The following is a 27,736-nucleotide window of genomic DNA, read 5'->3' as shown; positions in this document are numbered from 1 at the left end:
GGGAGTGGGGGGGGGGAGTGTATTGGGGACTTTTTGGATAGGATTGGAAATGTAAATGAGGAAAATACCTAATTAAAAAATATATTAAATATTGTGTTTTTATAACCATTCATAAGATGTGTTAAGGGAGTATTTTCTTCACCTGTAAGGGGTGGGATATCCCGGGTAACTGTTTCTTCTGCTTCTTCTAAACCATTATTTAGTGATGGCCTCACTTGAACTGCTTGATTTGAGTAAGCCGCTCCATTAGCTGACGTGGTGCTGGTAGTAATTTCATCCACCTGTTCCATGTCAAGTTGTTTCACTATCTCCTCAGCTTCCACAGCCTGTCCTGGGGAATCTGAGCCTGACGTTCCTGGAATTGTTTATCAACAAACCATGAATCACTTCAAAGCACAAATATTAAAAAAAAAGCTAAACACAAACACCATTATGATTTATTTAATTTTTAGATTACTCATACAAAGGTTAAACTGAGGGTACCATTGTTTGAAATTATCTATAAAAAACCTCAGTAATCAATGGGGAATAAGAATTTTTTTATCTTTCAATAGAAGGCATTGAACTTAAAGAGACTAACATATACTAGGCAAGCCCACTGCCACTGATCTGTACCCTCAGTCTCCACTCAATTTTTTTTAAAGATTTATTTATTATTATATGAAAGTACACTGTAGCTGTCTTCAGACACACCAGAAGAGGGCGTCAGATCTTGTTACGGATGGTTGTGAGCCACCATGTGGTTGTTGGCAATTGAACTCAGGACCTCTGGAAGAGCAGTCAGTGCTCTTAACCGCTGAGCCATCTCTCCAGCCCCTCCAACTCAATTTTTAAAGCAAGGTTATCATTAAGTAGTTCAGTCAGGGCTTGAAAATTCATTCAATCCTCCTGCCTGCGCCTCCCCAGTAGCTTGGGATTACAGATGACAGGTCTGTGTCACCAGGCCTAGCTACATAATAGTTATGAACAAAGTTTTTGTTAAGTTCTCAAATAGTTTGCAAACACCTCCTATGTCAAATAACTACAATTCAGAACTTTCCATTCAAGTACCATGTATGAGTCATTTGATAAACATTAGCTCTCCATCTTCCAGTTTAAATACATTAAGCCATGATGGCAACCACAATTTTCAACCAGAGAAATGTTGTCCAAGAACAGGTTAAATGGTTTACTAACCATCAGAATCCTCTTACTAAATCATTTTTAAAAGACATAATATTAATTTTTAAAGACATGATTAATTTCTCAGTGAGATTCCTTTTAAGTAACAGAGAATAAAGAATTACCCAAGTCTTCTCATACTATGAAATGCTATTGCTTTCTTCCTTCAAGTATAATTTTAAACGAAAATAACAAAATCAACTTCCAGTATCTCAATTTCCTTATACAACACTCCTCTTCCCTTGGTGTTTTAATATTAACCCCTCCGCTAAGAGAGTATGTCTTAACCTGAAACTCAATCCCAACATTTTTATTCTCCCAACTCTAATACACAATCTAAAATTCACTGCCACCAGTTAACTGATTTTTCACTAATAGACAAAACAAAGAATAAAGGCAAAAACACAGCTTCTTTGGAGCTTAATGTTTTTTGACTGTAGTTCTTTGCATCCATCTAATATATACTATTGCCAACATCCTCTTAATTACATAGTCTAACACATAGCTCTTAGTTTGCCATGCAGTGGAATACAATGCTTTGCCAACATCTGTACTCACTTTCCGTTTGAGCTTCTTCCTTCCAGCCTCAGTAAAAAATGTCTCTATGGTGCTTCTGTGGGAGTTCCCCACCTCACCTGCTCTTCTGACTCCAGCTCAGTCAATAGCCTCCCTTAGTTTTCGTGTCTCTCTTCAATCTCTTACTGCCAGACCTTTCTTGTTCTTTTGTTTTTGTTTTTGTTTTGTTTGTTTTGTTTTTTCGAGACAGGGTTTCTCTGTATAGCCCTGGCTGTCCTGGAACTCACTCTGTAGACCAGGCTGTCCTGGAACTCAGAAATCCGCCTGCCTCTGCCTCCCAAATGTTGGGATTAAAGGAATGCGCCACCACGCCTGGAGACCTTTCTTGTTCTTAAACATAAGAATATGCTTGGTCTCAGAGATACAAGGCTATGTGACTTCTTTGGTTTTTCTTTCACATTAAAGTCTTCATAGACCTCTACACTTGTTGTCACCTTTCAAACTATACATTTTATTCTTCTAACTCAATGGTATTGAGCGTCCAAATTCAAGAGTTATATGCTCAGTCAGGTCTTTTTAACGCTCGTCTCTGTCTCCTCTCTGACAAAATATGCCAGTAAAACCAAAAGGTCTTTTTCTTTTCCTAAGATAGGGTTACTTTTTTTAAAGATAGGCTGGCTTCAAAGTCAAGAAATGTGCCACTATGCCCAGCTCAAAAAGATCTTTAAAAACTAGAAAACTGTAATTGTAGTTAATGTTTGACTGTCTAAAAAATGGGTTTTACTTACCATTTTTATTTGCTGGTGAAAAAAAGTTGAAGACAGGCGAAAATATGGTCCCCAACAATGTAGTCCTCGGAGGACTACCAGAGCAAGGGTTATCTTCTAATTTTCCATTTTGCTTTATATGTTGATTTGTCATTTCATAACTACCAGCTTCTAAGAATGAAAGAGGGAAAAAAAAAGTAATGTCCAGAAAACACTGCATTTCAGGTGTGTACTATAATCTGTTTTAAAATTCTTTCTTCTCAAACTATTTCATGTAGACTTACAATAATTAATATTCATGAGTGCTTAGCAAAGGAATCCTGAGGTCAATTTCTTGTTTTGGGGGGAGGGGGCGGGGGGCAGTTTCGAGACAGGGTTTCTCTGTGTTTCCCTTGCTGTCCTGGAACTCACTTTGTAGACCAGGCTGGCCCTGAACTCAGAAATCCGCCTGCCTCTGCCTCCCCCGCACTGGGATTAAAGGTCTTAAACGTGTGCGCCACCATGCCCTGCCTGAGGCCAATTTCTTATACATCAAATGATTTTAATGTATTTACAACGTTTATAAATGCTAACATTCACTGAGTTTTTTTCAACATTGATTTACACCTAAAGTTAAAAAGCTGGAGAGGTTTCAAATCAGCACAGAACAACAGAAAATAAAGAAAATGCAGCCGGGCAGTGGTGGAGCACACCTATGATCCCAGCACTTAGGAGGTAAAAGGCAGGTGAATTTCTGAGTTCGAGGCCAGCCTGGTGTACAGTGTGAGTTCCAGGACAGTCAGTAAACCCTGTCTGGGACCCCCTCCCCCCCAAAAAAGAAGATGCATGTAAGCAAACAAGTTACTAATTCCAATACATAGATACAAGCTTCCAGCTGTCTACATTTTTAGGACATTGGCTATTTCAGACTTTTCCTGATATCTATCTCTAATGAATGTCAAGTAAATGAATATATCTGATCCACAAAGTTGTATACATAATTTCAAATAAATTGTCATAATGTTGACCCATTTCCCGTTTCTTGGTATAGGAAACTGAGCAGGCTATGCAGGTACACTACCACTGAGGCATAGTCCTAGCCCAGTCCATTTACACTGGATGATAAATAATGTATATCTAGTATTCTGCCTTGACTCATTTTAATTCATAGAAGTAAAAAATTTTAGGAAGATAATTTTTAATTTTACTTGATACTTTAAATTAATATTTAGCACAAAAAATATTAATTTAAAGTATCAAAGATTATAAAAACAAGAGAAAAGTAGCTCCAAATGTTTTGTTGTAGTTTTTTGAGATAGGATCTTGATTTGTTGCCTGGCCTTGAACTCTCTGTCCTTTGCCTCTTGAATGCAGGCACTGACCTGCCATGACCAACCTTAAAGCAGGTTTTAAAAATTTTTTTTTTACCTTTTTTACTTATTCACTTTACATTCTGGTCACTCCTTCCCACAATCCTTGCCCCATTCCCCCATCCTCCCCTCCTTTCTCTTCTGAGGTGGTAGGGGCCCCCTCAGTATCCCCCAAAGGCCACAGTAGGTGAGGAGGCCTTCTGCTTGCAGTCAAAGGACAGATAGCATCAAAACATAAACAAACCTCCATTGACTGGACTTTTCCGTCTTACTCGAGACAACTGTTTGTCAGGCTTTTCTCCGGTTCTTGGTGTTGATGTGATTAAATTATTATCTATATCACGTTCAATTCTACTCCGCTTCGAAGGATTTTCTCTCTCTTCCTTAAGATATAATAGGAAAAAAATTCATTGAGTATAATTGTTCTGCTTCTCATTTTAAATGAAATAATACATACTTTCTCCTGTTTTTCATATACTGAAGAAACAAAATGCAATTAACATTGAAGAGTGATTGACAATGTTTTTAAAGTGTTTATATAGTTACTCTACATGATAATCCAAGATTTCTCAAGACTCCTAAATTTCCCATGCTCCTGAAATAACTGAAATTTACAATATGCTCTGACTTTTCAGCCAACTTTATTTTATTTATTTATTTATTTATTTATTTATTTATTTATTTATTTATTTATTTGGTTTTTCGAGACAGGGTTTCTCTGTATAGCCCTGGCTGTCCTGGAACCCACTTTGTAGACCAGGCTGGCCTCAAATTCAGAAATCTGCCTGCCTCTGCCTCCCAAGTGCCAGGATTAAAGGCGTGTGCCACCACAACCGGCTCAGCCAACTTTATTTTAAAAACTATTCTAAACAACAAAGCTCCTTTCTGTGATCTCTAGAATGAAAACCCCACAGAATCTGCTGGTATTCAGATTGCCAAAACTGCAACACCCAAATCCATACCTAGCACTCTATTCATTGTGTTACTTGAGGTATGGGCACATGGCCTGTTTATACTACTCCTTAAGTATGACTGATGAAAATATACTACCAAGGGAGCTGGAAAGATGAATAACTCAGTAGTGAGGAGCAGTTTTTGCTCTTGGAGAGGACCCAGTTTCTATTCCCAGCACCCACATGTTGGCTCACAGCCATATAATATATAGCTCCATTTCCAGTGGATCCAACACCTTCTGACCTTCATAGGAACCAGACACATACACACACACACACATATCTGTGTGTGTGTGTGTGTGTGTGTAAAACACTCATATACATAATAAAAGATACTTCCAAGCATTACTCTGACTTACTTTTCTCATCTGTAAATTTCCAGGGTCATTACTGCATGAGTCATCTCCTGCAATACTATATAATGCTCTACATTATAGTTTCTAGTTTAGTTAAGACAAACTAAAGTCATTGGATAAAGATTAGATTTTTTAAATTACAAGTGATACCTAATTTATATACACAATATTCTCATCTACCTTGGTTCACTGCTTCACTTTGTTCTTCTTTTGGGTACTTTAAAAAAATTTATGATTGTGTATGTGTGCATGTAGGTAGTATGTGTATGGTTGGAGGTCAAAGGTCAGCACTGGGAGTGACTCTTGGTGGCAAGCACCTCTACACACTGAGCCATTTCATCAGCTAGTTTGAGGTACTTTTAAAATACAGTAGCAAAGGGGCTGAAGAGATGACTAAGCAGTTAAGAGCATATGCTGCTCTTTCAAAGAACCTGATTGTGGTTCCCAGCACCCATATATCAGACAGCTCATGACCACTTGAAAAATCCAACTCGAGAAAGATCTGACACCTCCTCTATCCTCTGGAGGCATGCCATATACCTATAACAAACACGCACACTCACACGCATATACATAAAGGAAATTAATACAAGTAACTCTTTAAAAACCTACGGTAATTAGGGGCTTATTGGTTAAGAGAACTGGCTGCTTTTAAAGAGGACCAGGCACCCACATGACAGCTCACAACCATCTGCAACTCCAGTTCCAGAGGATCTGAGACCCTCTTCTGGCCTGCACGGGCACTAGGTACACAAGTGGCACACAGACATACTTGCAGGTAAAGTACCCATACACAGAAAGTCAAAATAAAACAACAGTAATGATGATGACTATGATGACATGGCGGGTAAAGTCGGAAACAAGCCAATCTGATGTTCTAGAGTTCAACCCCACAGTCCATATGATGGAAAGAGAAAACTAACTGTCCACTGAACACTGGTATGGGAGTAGGTTGGTGGTACTCACTCACCACATAGGCATACATACACAAAATATAATACAATATATACCACTATGAATTTCCTAAAGGCTGACTATAAATATTTTAACTTTTAAAATAAAAGGAGCCAGGCGTGGTGGCGCACGCCTTTAATCCCAGCACTCGGGAGGCAGAGGCAGGCGGATTTCTGAGTTCGAGGCCAGCCTAGTCTACAAAGTGAGTTCCAGGACAGCCAGGGCTACACAGAGAAACCCTGTCTCGGGAAAAACAAACAAACAAACAAACATAAAAACAAACAAACAAACAATAAATAAATAAAAAGTGTGTGGGCCTTCATGAGTTTTAATGCATCATATGCATGCAGGAGCCTAAGGAGGTCACAAGAGGGTGTCAGATCCCTTGGATATATAGATAAGAGTTTTGGATACTAGGAACCAAGCCGAGGTTCTCTGCAAGAGCAATAAGTGCTCTTAACCACTGAGCATCTCTCCATCCCCCAAACTGATTTTTATTTCATGCACATAACAGGTGTGTCTGGACATGTATGCCTAGTATCCATGCAGGCAGAAAAAACAAACAAACAAAAAACCCAAAAACTATCTTTAACAACAGTTAAAGACAGTTGTGAGTTGCCATGTGGATGGTAGGAACCAAAACCAGCAAGTGCTCTTACTGCTAACCATCTCCAACCCTGTTATATTTTAAAGACAAAACCTAGTATTGTAGATGGCAATAATTATAATTTCCTTTTTGCATCAAAACAGAAAAAGAAAACAGGCTGACAAGGTAGCTCAGAGAGTAAACATACTTGCTGCTAAGCCTGATGACCAGAGTTCAATTCCCAGTACCCAATAAAGGTAAATGATGTGCTCTCAACTATTCAGCTGTCTTTCCAGTCCCTATAAACTGAATTTTGTATTAGCAACAAACAACTACACCGTTGAGTTTTTAAAAGTATTTGTATTAATTATAAGTGGCTAGACAGATGGCTCAGTGGTTAAGAGCACTGGTTGCTCTCCAGAGGTCCAGCATCCAATTCCAAGTACCTACACGGTGATTCACAACCATCACTAACTCCAGTTCCAGGGAGATGAGATTTAGCAGGCACTGCATGAAAGTAGTACAGAAAAACATGCAGATAAAACATTCATACAAATAAAGAATAAAACATTCGTTCTAGAATACTAAAAGGCATTGGACATAGTATTAACACACACCTGTAATTTCAGACTTGGGAGCTGGGAGGCAAGAGGATCGGGAGTTTAAGGTCGTCCCTGACTACATTTTGAATTCTGTAACTACATGACTATCTTAAAAACATAAAAAGAATTTGCTGGGCAGCATGATGTACATCTTTACTCACATTACTCAAAAAAACAGAAGCAGGTGAATCTCTGAGTTCAAGACCACCCAAGTCTACATGGCAAGTCCCTGGCCAGTCAGAGCTATACAGTGAGACCCTATCTCAAAGTTAGTACTAAAAATAAAGTTAAAAGCATTATAAAAACCGGGCGTGGTGGCACACACCTTTAATCCCAGCACTCGGGAGGCAGAGGCAGGTGAATCTCTGAGTTCGAGGCCAGCCTGGTCTACAAAGTGAGTTCCAGGATAGCCAGGGCTATACAGAGAAACCCTGTCTCGAAAAACCCAAAAAAAAAAAAAAAAAAAAAAAAAAAAGCATTATGAAACATCAAATACCTAGTAAAAGAATTGGTAGAAATAGAGCAAGACTTCCTTATTATTCAGAAAAAATAAGATTAACTCCACTGGGCTAGACTGTAACTCAGTAACAGAGCACTTTTAATTCTGCTTATAATTGTGCAGTTGGTTAGTTGGTGAGTTTTCCCACTGAACTCTACCTAGCGTGGTACTTACTTTGTAGCCAAGTATGGGTCTAGAACTCGTGACAATCCTCCTGTATCATGGATTACACAAACTTACACATCACCCACTATACATACTTCTATTTTTCCTCCTGAAGACAACAGGCTCATGTAGCCCAAGCTGGCTTGCTATGTATCTGAGGCTAGCTTCATCACCCAAGTCTTTTCTGTGTTGTTCTTTATTAAGATAAGGCCTTGCTATGTAGCCCAGGTTAGATAATATTAGAATGCAGCACCATGCTTCCGTTTTTTTTTTTATTTCCTGAAAACACACAAGTCTCACCATATTTCCCAGGCCATCCTCCAACCTCAGCCTTATAAGCAGTGGGACTACAGGTACTCAACACTGTTCCTGGCTCAAATTATCATCATTATGAATTGATAGACTCCATACTAAGATGTCCATCCTTGGTAAATAATCTACACATTCAATGAAGTGAATGATGTACAAAATTTATTAAAATAGCAGTGGTAGCTTTTTAATAATCTAAACTAATTCTAAAATATATACTGAATTACCAAAAAAAAAAAAAAACTCAAAAACAATCATAAAATAAGTTTTGAAATAAAACAAAGTTCAGTACTTCTGTTTCCCCCAAGATCCCTCACACAACACAGTTAACAGAAAGGCTGACTTGGTAGACAGGCCTGTAACCACCAGCACTTGAGGGGCTAAAGCAGAAGACTGTCTGTTTGAGGTCAGCCTGATATACACATTAAGCAAAAAAGGCCGGGCGAGGTGGCGCACGCCTTTAATCCCAGCACTCGGGAGGCAGAGGCAGGTGGATTTCTGAGTTCGAGGCCAGGCTGGTCTACAGAGTGAGTTCTAGGACAGCCAGGGCTATACAGAGAAACCCTGTCTCTAAAAACCAAAAAAGACAAAAACAAAAAAGAACAGTATAAAAGAAAACATAATTTAGGCATAAAGATAAATAAATATTTTGTAATGAATCTGAACTTAGGGCATAATCAAAACAAAAGCTGATGCAAAGGGAGGTATCTCTGTAACATGAAGTAACCATGTGTGGTTGGAGATGAGGAGAGAGAACTCTTCCATCTCTACTTAACTAATTTGTTGACTCAGCTTGGCGTGGTGAGCTATACCTGTAATCCCACACTTCTGGAGACTGAATCAAAAAGACTGCTTAAGAGTTCAAGACTAGCCTGGCTTACATAGTATAGTCTAATTCAGCCAAGCTAAAGCATGGTCTCAAAAAAACCAACAAGTGACTGGGGGCTCAGTATTTATCTAGCATGAACAAGGCCCTGGCTTTGATCCCCAGTGTCCCATAAGGCAGGTGATAATCCCAGCAGCTGAAGGTAGAGGCTGGAGAATCAGGAGTTCATGGTCAGCCTCTGATACACAGAGGCCGGGTTGAAACTAAGCTACATGAGGCTCTGTTACAGAAAGAAAAAAAGAGAAGATTATCTGCTTATTACTCCTGGACCAGTAAGATACCTCAGCAGGTAAAGGTTCCTGCAGCCAACCTGCCTTGGATCCTTGGGACTCATGATAGAAGAGAACTGACTCTCACAGTTATCCTATGACTTTCACACATGTATTATAGCACATATACATCCACACATATACATATGCATACAATTAATAAACAAATAAAGTGTAATAAAATATTTATTATGGTATCATGGGTTATTTCATTCTAAGGATTACAGTATTACTATCCAATGCCATGCATGGTAGTGCATGCCTTGAATTTCAACACTTGGAAGGCAGAAACAGGTGGATCTCTCTGAGTTTAAGGTCAGCCTGGTTTATATAAAGTTCCAGTCCAGCTAGAACTTTTGGAGATTGTTTCAAAGCAAAACAAACAAAATTAATCTAGTAATGCTTTTCTAGATTAGGAGACATAAATCCATCATAAAATCAATTTAAAGTTTTATGATCATCTTTTAAAAATTACACACACACAAAAGAAAAGAATCAGTCCATTACAATATTCAGAGTTAAAAATTGGGTATGGTAGTTCTTTACAATCACAGCAGTCTGGAGGTTGGAGCAGGAGGATTGCTTTGAGTATCAGATGAGCTTGGGCTATGACATGAGAACTTGTCTTTAAAAAAATAAAAGGAGAAATGGGGGCTGAGGGAATAACTGTGTTACAGTGCTTACCTAGACTGCATGATGCCCTGGGCTCAATGTTCAGTAATGTGTGTCTTATCTATAGTCAGGTTTATTTTGCATATATAATATAAAAAATTTTCTTTCTATAGATCATAATTAGGAGATTGACAAATATGCTTTCAATGTGATATAAATATTTCAACATTTCATTTCAAAACTGAAGCTTTTACTTCTAATATAGTATTAGAAATCTCTTTGAACTAAAAGCAGAAAGGCTATATGAAAATAATTTCTGAGTGTTCTTGCTAAGTTTTAAAATTTTGAAATCAGAGAAGTATTGAATCTTTGGACCAAAATATGGATTTGAAACAGATTGAGAATTTCATGTACTTTGTTACAGGTAAACAATGGAGGAGGAGAGCTCAGAGTGGCAGCATAAACCTTTAGTCCCAGCACCCAAGACTGGAAGATGTCTTGTGAATGCCAGCCACGGTTATATAGTGAGACCCAGAGCTCAGGATGCAGAGGCAGGTGGGTCTCTGTAGAGTGCAGCTTACTCTACAGCTGAGCTCCAGGCAGTCAGAGCTACATACTGAGACCGTAACTCAAAAAAACCTCTAAAAACAAAAATGAGGAAGGGAGCTAGTACTTATATGCTGAAGCTTTATTCTAAAATAAGATCATAACTGGAGAAAGGGGCTTTCAAAGACATGCTATGTTTAAGAACAGTGAATGCTCTTCCAAAGAAGAGCTGGGTCAATTTTCAGCACCCACATAGTAGCTGAAAACTATAACTCCAATTCCAGGGCATCCAATGCCTCTTCTGACCTCCATAGGTATACTGTGGGGTGTGTGTGTGTGTATGTGTGTGTGTGTGTGTGTGTGTATGTGTGTGTGTGTATGTATGTATGTACATATACATATATACACACACACACATACACACAGGCAAAGCACCCATACACATAAAATACAAATCTCAAAAAACAATTAAATTAAAAAAGATTTGTTGCCTGGCAGTGGTGGCACATGCCTTTAATCCCAGCACTTGGGAGGCAGAGGCAGGCGGATTTCTGAGTTCAAGGCCAGCCTGGTCTACAGAGTGAGTTCCAGGACAGCCAGGGCTATGCAGAGAAACCCTGTCTTGAAAAACCAAAAGTTGGGCTGGTGAGGTGGCTCAGTGGGTTAGAGCACCCGACTGCTCTTCCGAAGGTCCAGAGTTCAAATCCCAGCAACCACATGGTGGCTCACAACCATCCGTAACGAGATCTGACACCCTCTTCTGGAATGCCTGAAGACAGCTACAATGTACTTACATATAATAAATAAATAAATTTAAAAAAAAAAAAAAACCCAAAAGTCAACATCAGAAATAACAACGCACATTTACAGAATACATGAAAATTTCTAAAACTACTTTTCCACTTTGTAGTAGTCTGAAAAGTCTTGAGACCAAGCACTTGGCACCAATTCCAATTTCCCTGAAGGTCAGAAGAGTAACTGACTTCCTAAATCACTTATGACAATCCATAACACCAATGTAAACATTCTTTCTTTTAATATTGTTTCAGCTGCATGTAGTTATTCTATTGTTGCTATACTATACCCACTGCTCACTGCACTACACTACTAAATAAATGCTTTCTTCAATAACTCAATGAAAAAAATTAACAATGAAAAAATCCTCTTCTGATTTCCATAACACCATGCTGAAAACCAGAGAAGACTACTGGTACAATGGCATGCACCTGTAACCCCAATTGTCAAGAAGTTAAGCCAGGAAGACTGGAAGTTAGCCTGTGCTAACTTGTTAGCAAATACTTGACCAGCCTGGGCTATATAGCAAGAACCTGTCTCAAAAACACAAAACAACTACCAGGAGGTGGAAGCATACACCTTTAACCCTAACGCACTTAGAAGCAGAGGCAGGTGGATCTCTGAGAGTTCAATGCCAGCTGGTCTACAGAGCTAGTTCCAGGACGGCCAAGACAACACACAGAGAGATCCTGTCTCAAGAAACAAAACCAAAACAACAACCACGGCAGAAAGCTAAATGATTTTAGTTCAATGTTATGTTTGTTTTGGACTTTCATTAAATACCTCACATGTTATACCCCTGAAAATAAAACCAAAATGTGTATTATCCTTTAAAATGGGCTCTATTAATATAACAACCTAAGCATGATGTGTTTTACATAGGTGTGAGGTTAAAGTATCACCTTGGGTGTGCTTCCTTTAATGAACTTTTTAATTGAAGACAATAAGCCGGTTTCATTCTTTGATGGTTTTTCTCCTCCTGAAGGCAAGCTATCATCAACCTCTGAGTATTTCCTCTTTGCTCTGGCAGTGCGCTGTGTCTGGATTGGACTGGACTGCTGAGAAGCCTTCCGTGTTCTCAGCTTCATCTTTTACGGGTGCCACATGTAAACCTGCAGGAGAAATGAACACAAGTTATTAATCTATTCCTTTAAAAGAGTCCAGATCTCTAAGAGAACTAAAATAAAAAACTAATATTTGTAAGTGAAAGGCATTCTATTTTATATATGTTATCTACCAAATAACTTCAACATGTGAGATATTGCCTCCTAGAAAACTGAATAATGCCAAACACAGTGCATGATCTTTCTAAAACTGTGCTACCTCTACCTATGTCAAAATCACACTTAGTCATTCATTTACTGTACAAATATTTATTGAGCAGTTAATCACATCTGAGACCACAAGCTAGGTAAGCCCTGGGGTAAGGGTTTTGTCCTTTTGACCTTAAGAGGAAAACCCATCACTTGATGAATTTCACAAACACAATTCTAAAAACCAATAACCATGTGAGAGTAACAAGAGAGGGTTGATCACTTTGATAAGAGTTCAGTCTCACCACACATAATAAAACTGGATTTATGGGCTGAGATGTGGATCTCTGCTAGGTCATATGAGAGGCCCCACTTTCTTCCAGTAACACATACACAAATACAAATATTTAAAAAGAAATTTTAAGGATGGCCAGAGAGCTGGCTCAGAGCTAAAAGCACTTATTGCTCTTCCAGAGAACCGAGTTTTAATTCCCATCACTCACATGGAGGCTCATAACCATCTGGAACTCCATCTAAGGGATGTGACGGCCTCTTCAGGCCTAAGTATTAGCACAAACATGGTGCTGAGACACATGTAAACAAAACATACATTCAAAAAAAATTTTTAGAAAAAAAAAGAAAACAACGTTGTAAATTAACACACTTATGAGACTAGTTAGCCCATAAAATAACTACACAGAAAAATCCAAACACAAAAAACAAACAAACAAACCCTTGCCCCTCCCCCCAAAGCCTAATGACCTAACTGTACTCTAACACCTTTAATCTCATTACTCAGGAGGCAGAGGAAGACAACTCTGTGAGCAGAAGGCCAGCCTGGGATACATGAAAGCTTGTCTCAAAAGAGAATAAATCAGACATCAAAATTAAAAGTATCTGTATACCAAGAACCCTATGTACAAGGGCCAGTAAGGTGCGCCAATTAGTAAAAACACAGTCTGAGTTCAATCTTCAGGACCCACATGGTGGGAGATGAGTCTCCTAAATTGTCCTCTGAGCTCCATATGCATATCATGTCATGCACACGTATGAAGAAAATGTGTACAAATTATTCGCCTAAAGCAAATGATATCCAGAATATAGAATGGCCCTCATCCGAGATCAACAATTGACTGAATTCAAAAAGAAATGTCAGCAGCAGACAAAGTGGCCAATCTCTTAACCCCAACACTCTGGAGACAGAGGCAGCTCTGAGGCCAGACTGTTCTACAGAACCACACAACTTTAAGGTCCTTAAGAAGAAAATGCATGCAAGCCCAAAAGAGGCATTGTTTTCTTTCTTTACTATAAATCTGGCCAACCTGAACCCTTTCCTTGATCTAAATCAGAAGACAACTTGAAGGCAAGGGGAAAAAAGTCGGACTTAAAGCTGTAGTTCCAGAAAGGGAAATGGCCAATTCTGCTATTACTGAGTTCTGCCTCACTTACAGAAAGCTGATAATAATTAAGCTGCTCTAGCCCAAAACCAACAATAAAAAACTTGGGTGAATCACCAAAGAATTAAGACCTTCCTGAAAACAACAGAACACTAAGAACCTGAAGTACCTAATCAATCTCAAATCCAACAAAAGATAAGCCCTTCTTAGGAGAGACAGGAAACAAGTAAGGGTTCTTCTCTAGAACAAATGAAGAAATAATTATGCCATAAAAAAGTGAGAAAAAAAGTGAGGGTATGGTGGCGCACGCCTTTAATCCCAGCACTCGGGAGGCAGAGGCAGGCGGATTTCTGACTTTGAGGCCAGCCTGGTCTACAAAGTGAGTTCCAGGACAGCCAGGGCTATACAGAGAACCCTGTCTCGAAAAAAAACAAAAAAACAAAAAAACAAAAAACAAAAACATGAGAAAAATCTAAAATTGTTTTATTCAGACATCAGAATTAATCTTTTATTTGCAAGTTTTTAAATAAATTTAAACTGTTTTTTTAATTAGAAATATATAAAATTATTTAGGGTTTTAATTTTTCTTTAGATTTATTTATTTTATGTGTACAAGTGTTTTGCCTTTATGTACTGTATATGTACCAAGTGCATGCCTGGTCAGAAGAGAAGTCTGGGTCCCCCAGAACTGGAGTTATGGGTGATTATGAGTCGCTCTATGGGTGTAAAGGAACCAAACCCAAGTCCTTTGCAAGAGCAACAAATGCTCTTGACCACTAAGCCATCTCTCCAGTCCTTAAAATTATTAATAAACTGGATGCACATGGGCTAGCATGAGCATACATTATAGATCTGTGGTGCTGGAGCAACCTCAGTTGTGGGAAACAAGAGTCCAAACCATTAAACAGGGAAGGATAGAAGATGCTCTGAACTGCCATCAGCTTTGCACACCAGGTGCTTACACTGAGGCAGAGAGAATAAACTAAAGTCAAGAACAGATCAGAAAGCAGAAACTTCCCCACATTCCAACTAGGATTCTGAGCAAAAGCAACAAGAAAACTTATTTAAGTCAGTGATGCATGAAGAAGGTACCCTCTGCAGCAAAACTGATTAACCCAAACACCTTCATTCACAGCTCCAAAAATCCAATTTTCCAAGTAGATTATACCAGTGTTTACTTTCTGTTCATAATATTCAGCATTCAGTAAAATACTCCAAGAGTTAGCAAAACTCGGTGGGTAAAAGCACTTTCCACACAAGTCTGGCAACCTAAGTTCAAGCCCGAGCCCACATATAAGTAGAAGGAAAGAAATGACTCCATAAAGTTGTCCTCTGGCCTCCACATACACTGTGTCATGCTCCCCCAATATAGAGGTGTACACACCACCACCATCACCACCACCACCACCAGTAACAAATACAAGCAACTGTCAGGAAATTCCACAAAGATGGAAAAACTCAGACGGGGGTGGGGTTTCAGCTCAGGTAAACAGCTAGCTGACAGTGTGGTAAACAGCTGTAATCCCAGCACTCAGGAGGTCAAGAGTAGGAGGCCAGCCTGAGACATAGCAAAATTTGTCTCAAGTATAAGGTCCTAGAACTGTAAAATGGAGGGGAAATCAATGAAGCTGACTTTTTTTTTTTTTTTTTTTTAAAGAAAAGCTCAGTAAATTGACAAGCTACTGCAAGAATAAGGGGAGGGGTACAATACCAATATTGGGAATGAAAACTTGAAAATTACAACAGAGCCTGTGTAGACTTAGAAAGAATTATGAAGAATTTCAAACATCTTTACATTAACCAATTCAGATGAAATGGCCAAATTCCTCAAAAGATTAGTCACAACCAAGGGATAGTGTACAAATACCTGTAATCTCAGCCCTCAGAAGGTCAAGATAGGAAGATTAGAACTTCCGGGCCAGTTTGAGACATAGCAAAATTTGTCTCAAAAGAAATAAAAATTACAAAACCTTACAATGATAAATAGGCTGGTTAACCTCATATTTAAAATTGAGTATGTAGTTAAAACCCTATGTAAAATACAAGGCCCAGTTCACTTCACTATAGAAACCAATCAACACAAGATATTTTTAAGATCTTTTTATTAAATGTGTGTATGTATTTTGCCTGCCTTCATGTGTATGAAACGATGATGTCAGAGCCTCTGGGGCTTGAGTTACAGGCACCTTGTGAGCTGCCTAATGAGGGTGCTTGGAACGGAACAGAGGTATTCTAGAAGAGCAGTAACAACCTAAACCCTGAACCATCTCTACAGCCCGCTATACAATTTCTCTTTATAACACTTAAAACACACACACACACACCCCTTAACAGAAGAGTGGGAAATGATCATGCTTAGTAAAATAAATCTAGTACCAGCTAACGAAAATGATAAAATAAGAAAATAGTACTTTTAAGTCCAAGAACTTGAGACATAAAGACAGCATAAAACATTTATTTATGCTCCCAATGGAGGAGCTAGAGAAAGTAGCCAAGGAGCTAAAGGGATCTGCAACCCTATAGGTGGAACAACATTATGAACTAACCAGTACCCCGGAGCTCTTGACTCTAGCTGCATATATATCAAAAGATGGCCTAGTCGGCCATCACTGGAAAGAGAGGCCCATTGGACTTGCAAACTTTATATGCCCCAGTACAGGGGAACACCAGGGCCAAAAAGGGGGAGTGGGTGGGCAGGGGAGTGGGGGTGGGTGGATATGGAGGACTTTTGGTATAGCATTGGAAATGTAAATGAGTTAAATACCTAATAAAAAATGGAAAAAAAAAACAAAAAAAAAACAAAAAAAAAAAACATTTATTTATTTTTTTCAACTTAAATTTGTTTTGTAGTTACCTGCTGCCCAGGTAAATAGGTTACAGGTAAATAGGTTACAGGTGTTGTTGCTGCAGGAGCCTTTCAAAGGTTGACCATAAACTGCGACATTAATAATGCTTGATTTTCTAGACTACTATCTAAAATTGCAGACTTAAAGCTCACCACCTCAAACTCAACTTACCCAAAACTGAATTAATTTTTCTCACTCCATCCCAAAATATCTTCTTCCTGTTTTATTGTTTCTCCTATATTCATCAACGTAATCAACTAACCAAAAAACCCTAAACTCCATCGACCACCTAGTTGTGACACTGGCCTTATCCCCCTATAATCAACTATGAAACTCCGGTTTTTAACCTCTAGTATTAATTTTTCAGTCTTTCCTTTTAAAACCATCCTCTGATCTGCACACTTGTCTACTCCTCTTACCAGGTTTCTTATCAACTTCTTTCCAATAAAAACTAAACTCAAAAATCACTGGCAAATACATCACCCTATAATATGGAGAGAGAAGGAGAGAGAGTGTGTTGCAAATACATGGAGTAGGTGTTCGTGTGTGCTGATGAGCTTGTGAGGAGGACAAAGGTGGACACCAGTTATGTTCCTCAGTCTTTCTCTGCCTGGCTGAGACTGGGTCTTACAGAACCTGGAGCTCACGGTCAGCACCAACAATCCACCTGCATTAATTCCCCAGAGAGGGTTTCCAGGTGCAGTCTTTCTTCACTGTTATTTGCTGTCATCCTCTGTACTGCAGTAATCATAGCTCTGACACACTGCGCTCTCTACCTATGTTTCTGTCCTCTTTACCACAACTTTTTTTTTGTTTTGTTTTGGTTTGGTTTTTTTGAGACAGGGTTTCTCTGTATAGCCCTGGCTGTCCTGGAACTCACTCTGTAGACCAGGCTGGCCTTGAACTCAGAAATCCGCCTGCCTCTGCCTCCCAAGTGCTGGGATTAAAGGCGTGTGCCACCACGCCCGGCTTTTACCACAACTATTATTTCAACTAATTACCTAGTTATCCTCACTGTTTAAAACTCAGCCCAAGTATCATATAACCAATAAAATCCACCTCCACACCCATAAACTTTTGTAAACCCTGAGGTCCTCTCTCACTTAGCTCTTACCAAATTAACACTAAATAATCTGCTTCAATAGATTCAATCACACTTGACAAGAGTAAGTCCTCATGGCAAGGACTAAGAGATGCAGCTCAGAAGTTGAGCCCTTGCTAAGCATGCAGAAGTACTGCAAAGAACTAAAAACCCTTGAAGGCAGTGATCTAATCCATCACTTTAAGAACCTGATACTCTACAACTCAGTCTTTGCTCTTTACTGAACTTAACCAATTTGTTTTTCATTTATTTCAAACAGATCAGATAAGAGAAAATTCTCTCTCTGAACAATCATCAGTACAGTAAGAATGTTTGCTTACAAAACGGGCAAAAAAAAAGTTCCTTTCCTTTCTTTATCACAGCCATTTCCAATTACTACCAAAGCTATAATTATTTTAAGATTTTCTTTATCATTTTGTGTGTAACTGAGTGTGCGTATGAGTGCCTTCAGGCCACTGCAAACAATTTTCAGGAGTGCCTTCTCTCCCTCCACCATGTGGGTTCATAGGCTCAAACTCAGGTGGAGAGCACACACCCTCTCACTGACCCAAGCAATTTTTGAGGCAATTATAAATTGTAAATCATCTTGGATTACCAGATTACAATAAGGGTCCAAATATAGGACTGACTTTATCTAGGGGGTTCCTTACAATGCAGCAATTCACAATAATTTAGTATGTATGTGTATATGTGTATTTTGAGACAAAATCTCACTCTGCGTAGCCCAAGCTGATCTCAAACTTGGTGAGATCTCCCTTTCAGTGCTGAGCTACACATGATCTTCTTGCCTGGCTCAGCACTTTACCAAAAGGTAAAATTTATGTGTAGTAAAATGCAATAATGCTGTGCCATGTGGACTTGGGGACTGCGCTGAGGTTGTCAGGTCTACCTGTTCGAGCCATCTTACTGGCACAGCATTTTCTCCAGGATGCTCTCTAGACAGGGCCCTGTACACGAAGAACTACTTTGCCATGAATCTACACCTCTAGCCCTTTTATTTCCCCAAATATTCTTTATAATAGACAATCTGGGCTGGCTTTGACTTTTTTTGCCTTTAAAGCTTGATTTGAAATCTTTTTACAGCTTTATTGGCTGCCCTTCTTTTCTTCAATGTATAATTTGCCACTGTAATGCTGATTTTTTCAGCAAACATATTTGTTTGAAAGAGGACAAATTATATAGTCTTGATAACTTTCTGAGAAACCTTCATGTGCAGTTTATCATTTCTTTCTTTTTTCTTTTTCTTTTTCTTTTGGTTTTTCAAGACAAGGTTTCTCTGTATGGCTGTCCTGGAACTCACTTTGTAGACCAGGCTGGCCTCAAACTCAGAAATCCGCCTGCCTCTGCCTCCCCCCAAGTGCTGGGATTAAAGGTGTGCACCACCACTCCCGGCATCATTTCTTTCTTGTGTTTGGTAGAAATTAGTGCACTGAAGACCTCTGTGACAAATTTCCAACTAAGTTTATATTTGTACCATTATTGTGAATTGCTGTATTGTAAGGAACCCCCTAGATAAAGCCAGTCCTATACTTGGACTATTAATCTGGTAATCAAAGACAATTTACAATTGCAACTGTCTGCCTCAAGAATTGCTTGGGTCGGTGAGAGTAAGGGTGTGTACTTACCACCTGAGTTTGAGCCTGTGAACCAACATGGTGAAAGGAGAGAATGCGCTCCTGAAAGTTGTCTTCTGATCCCCACAGGTACACAGTGGCATGTAGCAACTCATACATACACTCAGTCACACACAGTATTTAAAATAATTATAGCTTTGGTGTTCACACAACACACACAGTAAATGAATGTAAAACTGTTTTAATTTTTTAAAAAATCTGTTTTAAAACAATGAACTGAATTTTGGAAAAACAAAAAAAATTGTTATCCACTAAGTCTAGATTCTATGATTAACTAACTCATACCTTATCTTAAAAATCGTTAACACAACCATGAAAGAAAAAGCTAAAAGTAATCTACACTCTAGTACACCTAAACTGAAACGGATGCTCTACTGTTGAGTTTGCCCATTTTCTCTCCCCTACTTATCCAAGTCACTAAAGAAATTCAAATAAAAAGGCGTCTCTACTACCTAATAAAAATAAAAAAATAAATGGGCACATCTATATAGTTTAAAGCCAGCCTGAGATACAGTGAGATCCTATAGAAATGGCTATTATTAAAGTTTAACCCTAATTATTTCTAAAGTATTCAAGTGCCACTTTCTACTATACTGTTTCATGTTTGTTTGTTTTAAAAAGTGCTTGTCCTACAATTATTGCAGCTATTATGAAAGCCTAACTTGTTGGAACTCCAGCTCAAAGCACTATTACTCATGTTAGTAATGTTCAATCTCTCTCTTTTTCAATCTATTATAGAAAAGCTATGCATATCATGAAATGTGGGATCCTAGACTACTATTCTACTATGATTTTATGTCAAAATTTTGTTGATGGACATGGTGACTTATGCCTGTGATCCAAGCACTTTTGAGGTGGAGGCAGAGGGATGGGGGGGGGCCTCAAGGTCAGCCCCTGCTACATGGAAGATTCAAAGCCTGCCTGCCCTGTCACCAAACAAAATAAAAAAGTATTTGTCCATAAAGTCTTACCTTGGAAGCCACCCTTAAATCTCACCATTCCTTATCAAAGGGCCCCTGGAGGCCTAAGATTCTCACTATATAAATTTTACTTTCATCACGTTTGTCTTACCTAGCCAACACTCCTATATCCCATCTATCTCCTGATCACAACCAACATATAAAAATTTAACTTTCCTTAAAATGCAGTAGTACACACCTTTAATCTCGGCACTTGGGGAGCAGAAACAGATGGATCTCTGAGTTTGAGGCCAGCCTAGTCTACAGAGCAAGTTCCAGGACAGCCATAGAAACCCTGTCTGGAAAAAAAACAAAAGCAAAAGAAAACAAAAAACAAAAAAACAGAAGGAAATTTACGTTTCCTCAATTCCACTGTCTCTGAACTCTCACCCTCACTTATGTGTAGTTTAACAAGCTAATCTACACTTATGAATAAAATACAACGATGTTTTATCTAAGAATTTGTAATTTGTTTTTACATAGGGTCTCTTTATATATCCCTGGCTGTCCTAGAACCTGCTATATAGTCTAGGCTGGCCTTAAACTCACATCAATCCACCTGCCTCTTCCTCCCAAGAACTGCAACTGAAGATGCTTGTCACCACACCCAGCTGAATTTGAAATTTTTCTTTTCTTTCTCTTTGTTTTTGAGACAGGGTTTCTCTGTATAGCCCTGGCTGTCCTGGAACTCACTCTGTAGACCAGGCTGGCCTCGAACTCAGAAATCCACCTGCCTCTGCCTCCCGAGTGCTGAGATTAAAGGCGTGTGCCATCACTGCCCAGCTGAATTTATAATTTTAAGCACTGCATTTCAGAGAGAATTCCACAAGACTTGGTATATATAAATGAAGTCGAACAAGACATTTCTCAAGAAAATCTCAACCACCTAGGTCTACCTATGGGTAGGTTCAATAATAATTTTAATACAGTTTAAATTTAAAATGGATGTATTGAATAGCTGTCGTGATGTACTTACTCCTTTAATCCCAGGACTTAGAAGGCAGAGACAAGAGGATCTCTGTGAGTTCAAGGCCAGCTTAGTGTATATAGCAAGTTTCAGGCTGGCAAGGGCTATATAGCAGCAGCACTTTTTCTTAAGGAAGAAAAAGCATATATACTCATACAAACATTAGTGGATACATCTAGCTTAGGTTAGGGCATAAAGATGTCAGAAAAGTGAACAAGAACTGAAGTCAAAATTGCTCCTTCTAGCAAGTTCCATGCCTGTTAAATAGCCTAATTCTGGGATGTAGTGGCACTCACCTTTTATCCCAGCACTCCTGGCTGAGGCAGAAGGATCTGGAGTTTGAGTAAGCTTGGGCTATATAGCCAGACCCTGTCTCACTAAAAAACAAACAAGTATATAAATAAGCAACTTCATTTTCAATGTAGCACAAATGACTTCCTGTAGCCAATCCAGTGTAAAATGGTTTGGCAACTTTAATCTAACTAGTAAAAACAACTTAAGAGCGAGTGCACCATGTATGAGGTCCTCTTCACACACTTGATACATGACTTAAAGTACCTTTCTTCTTCCCTTATATTTTCATAAAAACTTGATAAATTACAAATACAAAAAAATGAGATGCTGCCCCTTTTCAAATTCTGGCAAACCACTATATTCTTTATATATTTTTGATTTATCAATCAAAAGCATAGCGAATTATTATTATTAAGTTAGCATAATACTACTTTATCAATCAGCAATTGATTCTGCAGTTAGTTACAAGCCTGTCCAGTATATCCTTTCTGAGCAAGTTCAAGTTTCTTGTAGAGGCAGGGCCTCCTGTAGCCCAAGCTGGCCTCGAATGTGTACTATAGCTGGGATGTGGATGAACTTCTGATTCTCTGCTTCCACCTCCCTGAGGTAAGTTACAGCAGGAACCACCAGAACCAGCTCATCTGGCGATGGGGATTTAGCAACCCAGGGTTTCCTGAATGCCAGGCAAGCACTTTACCACTGCACTACATATCCAGACAGATTTTGCTCAAATCATCCTACAAAGAAACCATCTGATCAAATACAACCTTGGAATAGGCTAGATTAATCTGGAAAAGATAAAACTTTATCAATCATCAATTTTCTTTTTTTTTTTTAAAGATTTTATTTATTATTAAAGTAAGTACACTGTAGCTATCTTCAGACACACCAGAAGAGGGAGTCAGATCTTGTTACGGATGGTTGTGAGCCACCATGTGGTTGCTGGGATTTGAACTCTGGACCTTCGGAAGAGCAGTCGGGTGCTCTTACCCACTGAGCCATCTCACCAGCCCCCAATCATCAATTTTCTAACAGCAGGGGAAAAATAGCACCACTAGTTCAAATGAAATGTCTGTAAGGCACCAGCACTATGCACAACTGAATGTTCTAAAATATACCTATCCTATTTAGTATTCCTACACAATCCTATTATTGCAATACAACTATAGCACACATGAGAAAAAGACTAGATAGCACTTGGCAGTTTTCACATCCTTTCAAATCATGCATAGGAGACTATTAGGAATATAGGGACTGGCCTGGCTGTGGTGGCGCTTGCCTTTAATCCCAGGCCTCTGGAGATAGAGGCAGGTTGGATTTCTGTGAGTTCAAGGCCACCTTGATCTACAAAGTGAGTTCCAGTACAGAGCTGTGACACACACACACACACAAAATCATGTCTCACAAAACAAAAATTAAACAAAAAAAGAATATAGGGTCTAGTTGAATGTAGTACAATACTGATTCTGCTACCTATAAACTAAATTTTATCAAAAAACCTACCCCTAAAACATTGTTAAAACACAGAGAAAGCCTGCACCAGACATAATTTATCCCAATTCTTCTGAGTAACATAATTGGTCCCATTTTAAAATGAAATGACTCAACAAGGACTCAGGCTGTCTAAACTTTCACTCCCCAAACCCCGAAATCAAGCAGCAGTGAGGAAAGAGCAGTGAGGCCCAGGTCACTCCTAAATCTACTTCATATAAGAGCTATGTTTACCTTGACTTTCTTTATGACCTTGGGCTAAGTCTTTCAAATAAAAACTATAATGTTTGCATGTGCCTGCTTATTACTGAAATTTAATCCTAACATGTGAACAGCAAGTGAAGTACTTTAGGCTGCACCTATGAAGCAGAAGGCTACTGAGTGAGAAACATTAACTAATATGTAATATAAGCCATGTTTTAATCTTCCGTTTTATTCCAGGGGAGAAAACACCTATAATGCCCCAAACTCGACATGACCAAACCATTGAAAAAAAATTGAGAAACTCTATTAAAAAAAGAAAAATCAAAACAAAAGCCAGTAAAAACTAGCTTCCACATGCCATGTCACTGCTTTTATAGAGATAATTGCTGGACCACAAACACAAATGTGTAGCTTGGCATTTCATGAATCAAAGTAACAGGCAATCTACAATCTAAAACATGTAGATAAGCCTATCATTTCAAGGCACTAATTTGTATATGGATGTAACCGTAATCTTGGTATTGTCTTAGTAGCATGAGAAAGATAACACTCCCTGCCTTGCCTTGGAGTAGCATCTAAGAATACTCATGTCAGGAGCTTAGGGTAGTTTCCTGGCAGTATCTCAGTAGGTTTCTCCGAGGTACTCTGAGAGTGCCTAACGTCATTCACACATCCAGCTACCACTAGGGCGAGAAGTAAATAAACACTATTTATTTATGCAATTATTTATCACAGAATCCTGGTCAAGAACGCAAAGGTAAACTCATACGGACTTACCCAACGTAAACAACATGCTAAATAGAATTAAGATTCACCCTTAACTAACCACTACGGAAATCAGAGGCCTCCTACACACGCTGGTTTTTACTACCACACTTGACTTTAAAAAGTAGTAATGTCAACTCAACATTTTAGCAGTACAGAAAACGACAGAAGCTCCAAGAACCTCTTTCCAGATTCTCAAAGGATGTCTGTAAGAGCTCAAGTAGAGAGAGCAACGCCCCCCTAATGCACCCTACAAGAATGAAATACCAAAAACATTACGTGGGCCCACAAGAAGGTTCGAAAAGGCAATCTAACTTAATTAGCTATCGGGTCCACGGGGTCAGAGACTGGGAACGTGAGATGGGGTTGGGGGTGGGTAGCAAAGTGAAATCTAACCCCAGAAATCACAACACAGGCCGCAGCCTAAGAGCTGAAGCTGGCGGGAAGTGAGCTCCCTGGCCGTTCCCTGGGGAAAGTCCAAGCCAGAGCAGCTTCCACGACAGTGGACGTACAAGGCGCCAACAGTGCATGCCTACGGACGTTGCTGGAACCGCTGAGGGCTCGGCTAGAGAAGGGGAGGAGATCCCGGCAGACGGCCCTGAGAGAGGACTGAGCTTCGGAGCAACGGCAGCGTCTGGACCAAGGGAATTACCTTCACTGTGACGACAGAAAAGTGTCTTCGGGCTCCGGCGATGGTCCCGACTGCGCAATAGGTGGTGTCTTTCCCGCTTATCCCTCAGCAGCAACAGAACCAGCTCCTTCAGCCAGTCGCCATTTCCCGCCTACCGACCTGCTGCACCGCACGGACAGGGACCCGGATGGAAAGCGGCCTCCCTGCGCAGGCGCTCTGGCTCCCTCCTCCCCCGCCCGCCCCGATCCGGAGAGGCGGGAGGGAAGGAATGCGGGAGGCCTGGGCGGCAGCGGGGGAGGGGAAACCAACTTTTACTACCGTGAAGAGGCTGAAGTTTCTGCCGCCTTAGGGAACTCACCAGAGCGAATTCCTGACCAAAAGAAAAACAAGAAACAACAACAACAAAAAACAATGAAAAAAAAATGAGCTTAGGGCCCGAGGAGTTAGACTGGACTCAGCCTCCGATGGGGCTCGGAGCGTGGGGGACGTTTGTACTTCGGGGGCCTCCGTAGCGGGCTGCGGGGTGGTCGCAGGGGGAGTAGGGAGGAAAGCGTTAGCAGCGGAGGCGGGGACGCCGGGGGCGGTTTTCCCTCCCGCCGCTAACGGAACCGCCTAGAGCCGGGCGACAAGGAGAGCGCGCCCTGGCCTGGGAGGCGGGGTTTAAGAACGCGCCGCGCACCCAGCGGCCAGGGTTAGCGACTAGGCGGCGGTGGGTGGAGCCGGCGGGAAGGGGCGGTGCTAACGGCTTGGCGCGCTGGAGCGGGAGCCAGTGCCTTGCGCTCCCGATGGCCAGACCCAGCCTGGTCCCGGTGCTTTCGGAGGTTCGCGGAGTGTCCCCGAGGTTCTCTTCCTAGGTCACTTTGCTAGCGGGAGCCCCTGTTGCCCTTGGACCTATGAAGGAGACTCTTAACCCTTCCCTTCCTCGCGATGTGGGCAGTGATCCTGTACGCTTAAAACTCGAGTCTTTCAAATGGGTTTTCACACACGACTGTGGGCTCCATCTAGAATCTGGATGATTCTTAATCTTCTTGATGCTGAAACGCTTTTAATAGAGTTCCTCATGTATGATGACCCCACCAACCATAAAATTATCTTTGTTGTTACTTCATGGCTGTAATTTTGCTAGTGTCATGAATCGGAATGCAAATATGTTTTCCCATGATCTTATTCAACCTGTGGTTTGACCTCTTAAGGGTTGCAACCCACAAGTTGAGAAACACTGGTCTAGATAGCACTTTTGACTGAAATTCCAAGCTGATCTCATTATTCTATAAGAAATGCTGATTGAGACAGGAGAGGCTTGGACGCCAGTCTGAAGAGAACAATCCTAGGGTTTGCAGAAAAGAGCTTGATCCACGAGTTCGGAAGTCCTGATTCCTGCCTGTCAGCTCTTCTACTTCAGTCCTGAGCACAGTCAACATGCCTAGGGGTCAAAAGAGTAAGAGCCGCTCCCGTGCTAAACGACAGCAGTCACGCAGGGAGGTTCAAGTAGTTCAGCCCACTGCAGAGGAAGCAGGGTCTTCTCCTGTTGACCTGAGTGCTGGGTCCAGCTTCCCTGGTGGTTCTGCTCCTCAGGGTGTGAAAAACCCTGGATCTTTTGGTGCAGGTGTATCCTGCACAGGCTCTGGTATAGGTGGTAGAAATGCTACTGTCCTGCCTGATACAAAAAGTTCAGATGGCACCCAGGCAGGGACTTCCATTCAGCACACACTGAAAGATCCTATCATGAGGAAGGCTAGTGTGCTGATAGAATTCCTGCTAGATAAATTTAAGATGAAAGAAGCAGTTACAAGAAGTGAAATGCTGGCAGTAGTTAACAAGAAGTATAAGGAGCAATTCCCTGAGATCCTCAGGAGAACTTCTGCACGCCTAGAATTGGTCTTTGGTCTTGAGTTGAAGGAAATTGATCCCAGCACTCATTCCTATTTGCTGGTGGGCAAACTGGGTCTTTCCACTGAGGGAAGTTTGAGTAGTAACTGGGGGTTGCCTAGGACAGGTCTCCTAATGTCTGTCCTAGGTGTGATCTTCATGAAGGGTAACCGTGCCACTGAGCAAGAGGTCTGGCAATTTCTGCATGGAGTGGGGGTATATGCTGGGAAGAAGCACTTGATCTTTGGCGAGCCTGAGGAGTTTATAAGAGATGTAGTGCAGGAAAATTACCTGGAGTACCGCCAGGTACCTGGCAGTGATCCCCCAAGCTATGAGTTCCTGTGGGGACCCAGAGCCCATGCTGAAACAACCAAGATGAAAGTCCTGAAAGTTTTAGCTAAAGTCAATGGCACAGTCCCTAGTGCCTTCCCTAATCTCTACCAGTTGGCTCTTAGAGATCAGGCAGGAGGGGTGCCAAGAAGTAGAGTTCAAGGCAAGGGTGTTCATTCCAAGGCCCCATCCCAAAAGTCCTCTAATGTGTAGTTGAGTCTGTTCTGTTGTGTTTGAAAAACAGTCAGGGTCCTAATCAGTAGAGAGTTCATAGCCTACCAGAACCAGCATGCATCCATTCTTGGCCTGTTATACATTAGTAGAATGGAGGCTATTTTTGTTACTTTTCTAATGTTTGTTTAACTAAACAGTGCTTTGTGCCATGCTTTTTGTTAACTGCATACAGAAGTAACTGTCACTTGTCAGGTTAGGACTTGTTTTGTTATTTGCAACAAACTGGAAAACATTAGTTTTTACTAAAACATTGTGTAACATTGCATTGGAGAAGGGATTGTCATGGCAATGTGATATCATACAGTGGTGAAACAACAGTGAAGTGGGAAAGTTTATATTGTTAGTTTTGAAAATTTTATGAGTGTGATTGCTGTATACTTTTTTCTTTTTTGTATAATGCTAAGTGAAATAAAGTTGGATTTGATGACTTTACTC

At 40.2% G+C, this 27,736-nt stretch overlaps 2 protein-coding genes across 9 annotated transcripts in view; one reads left to right on the top strand and one right to left on the bottom strand.

The window, feature by feature from the left end:
- Ctdspl2 (CTD (carboxy-terminal domain, RNA polymerase II, polypeptide A) small phosphatase like 2) overlaps positions 1-26,109 on the bottom strand; it is a 59,929-nt gene extending 33,820 nt beyond the window's left edge. For 5 of the 8 annotated variants that reach the window (XR_001783138.2, XR_003953663.1, XR_003953664.1 and 2 more), the window contains exons 1-5: positions 24,890-26,109; positions 12,228-12,437; positions 4,038-4,176; positions 2,466-2,615; positions 143-355 (exon numbers count right to left, since the gene is read on the bottom strand). Coding sequence is in view for 5 of the 8 variants with exons in the window: in XM_017319053.2 (XP_017174542.1) it covers positions 143-355; positions 2,466-2,615; positions 4,038-4,176; positions 12,228-12,413 (688 nt within the window). In the remaining 3 variants the exon portion in view is untranslated. The remainder of the gene's footprint in view (positions 1-142; positions 356-2,465; positions 2,616-4,037; positions 4,177-12,227; positions 12,438-24,889) is intronic. The other 3 variants (NM_212450.4, NM_001290991.1, NM_001290992.1) reach the window with 3 other exon arrangements.
- Positions 25,415-27,736, top strand: Mageb3 (melanoma antigen, family B, 3). The gene has a single exon (NM_008545.2). It carries the CDS (start codon positions 26,288-26,290, stop codon positions 27,278-27,280), a length of 993 nt encoding a protein of 330 aa, NP_032571.2. The 5' UTR covers positions 25,415-26,287; the 3' UTR covers positions 27,281-27,736.

The sequence above is a fragment of the Mus musculus genome, chromosome 2 (assembly GCF_000001635.26).
Source record: "Mus musculus strain C57BL/6J chromosome 2, GRCm38.p6 C57BL/6J".
NCBI lineage: Eukaryota > Metazoa > Chordata > Mammalia > Rodentia > Muridae > Mus > Mus musculus.
Note: the sequence above shows the minus strand (reverse complement) of the source record. Positions and strands in the feature narration are given on the sequence as shown.

Coding starts and splice junctions, on each gene's coding strand:
- Mageb3 (NM_008545.2), top strand. CDS start 26,288: ATGCCTAGGGGTCAAAAGAGTAAGAGCCGCTCCCGTGCTAAACGACAG.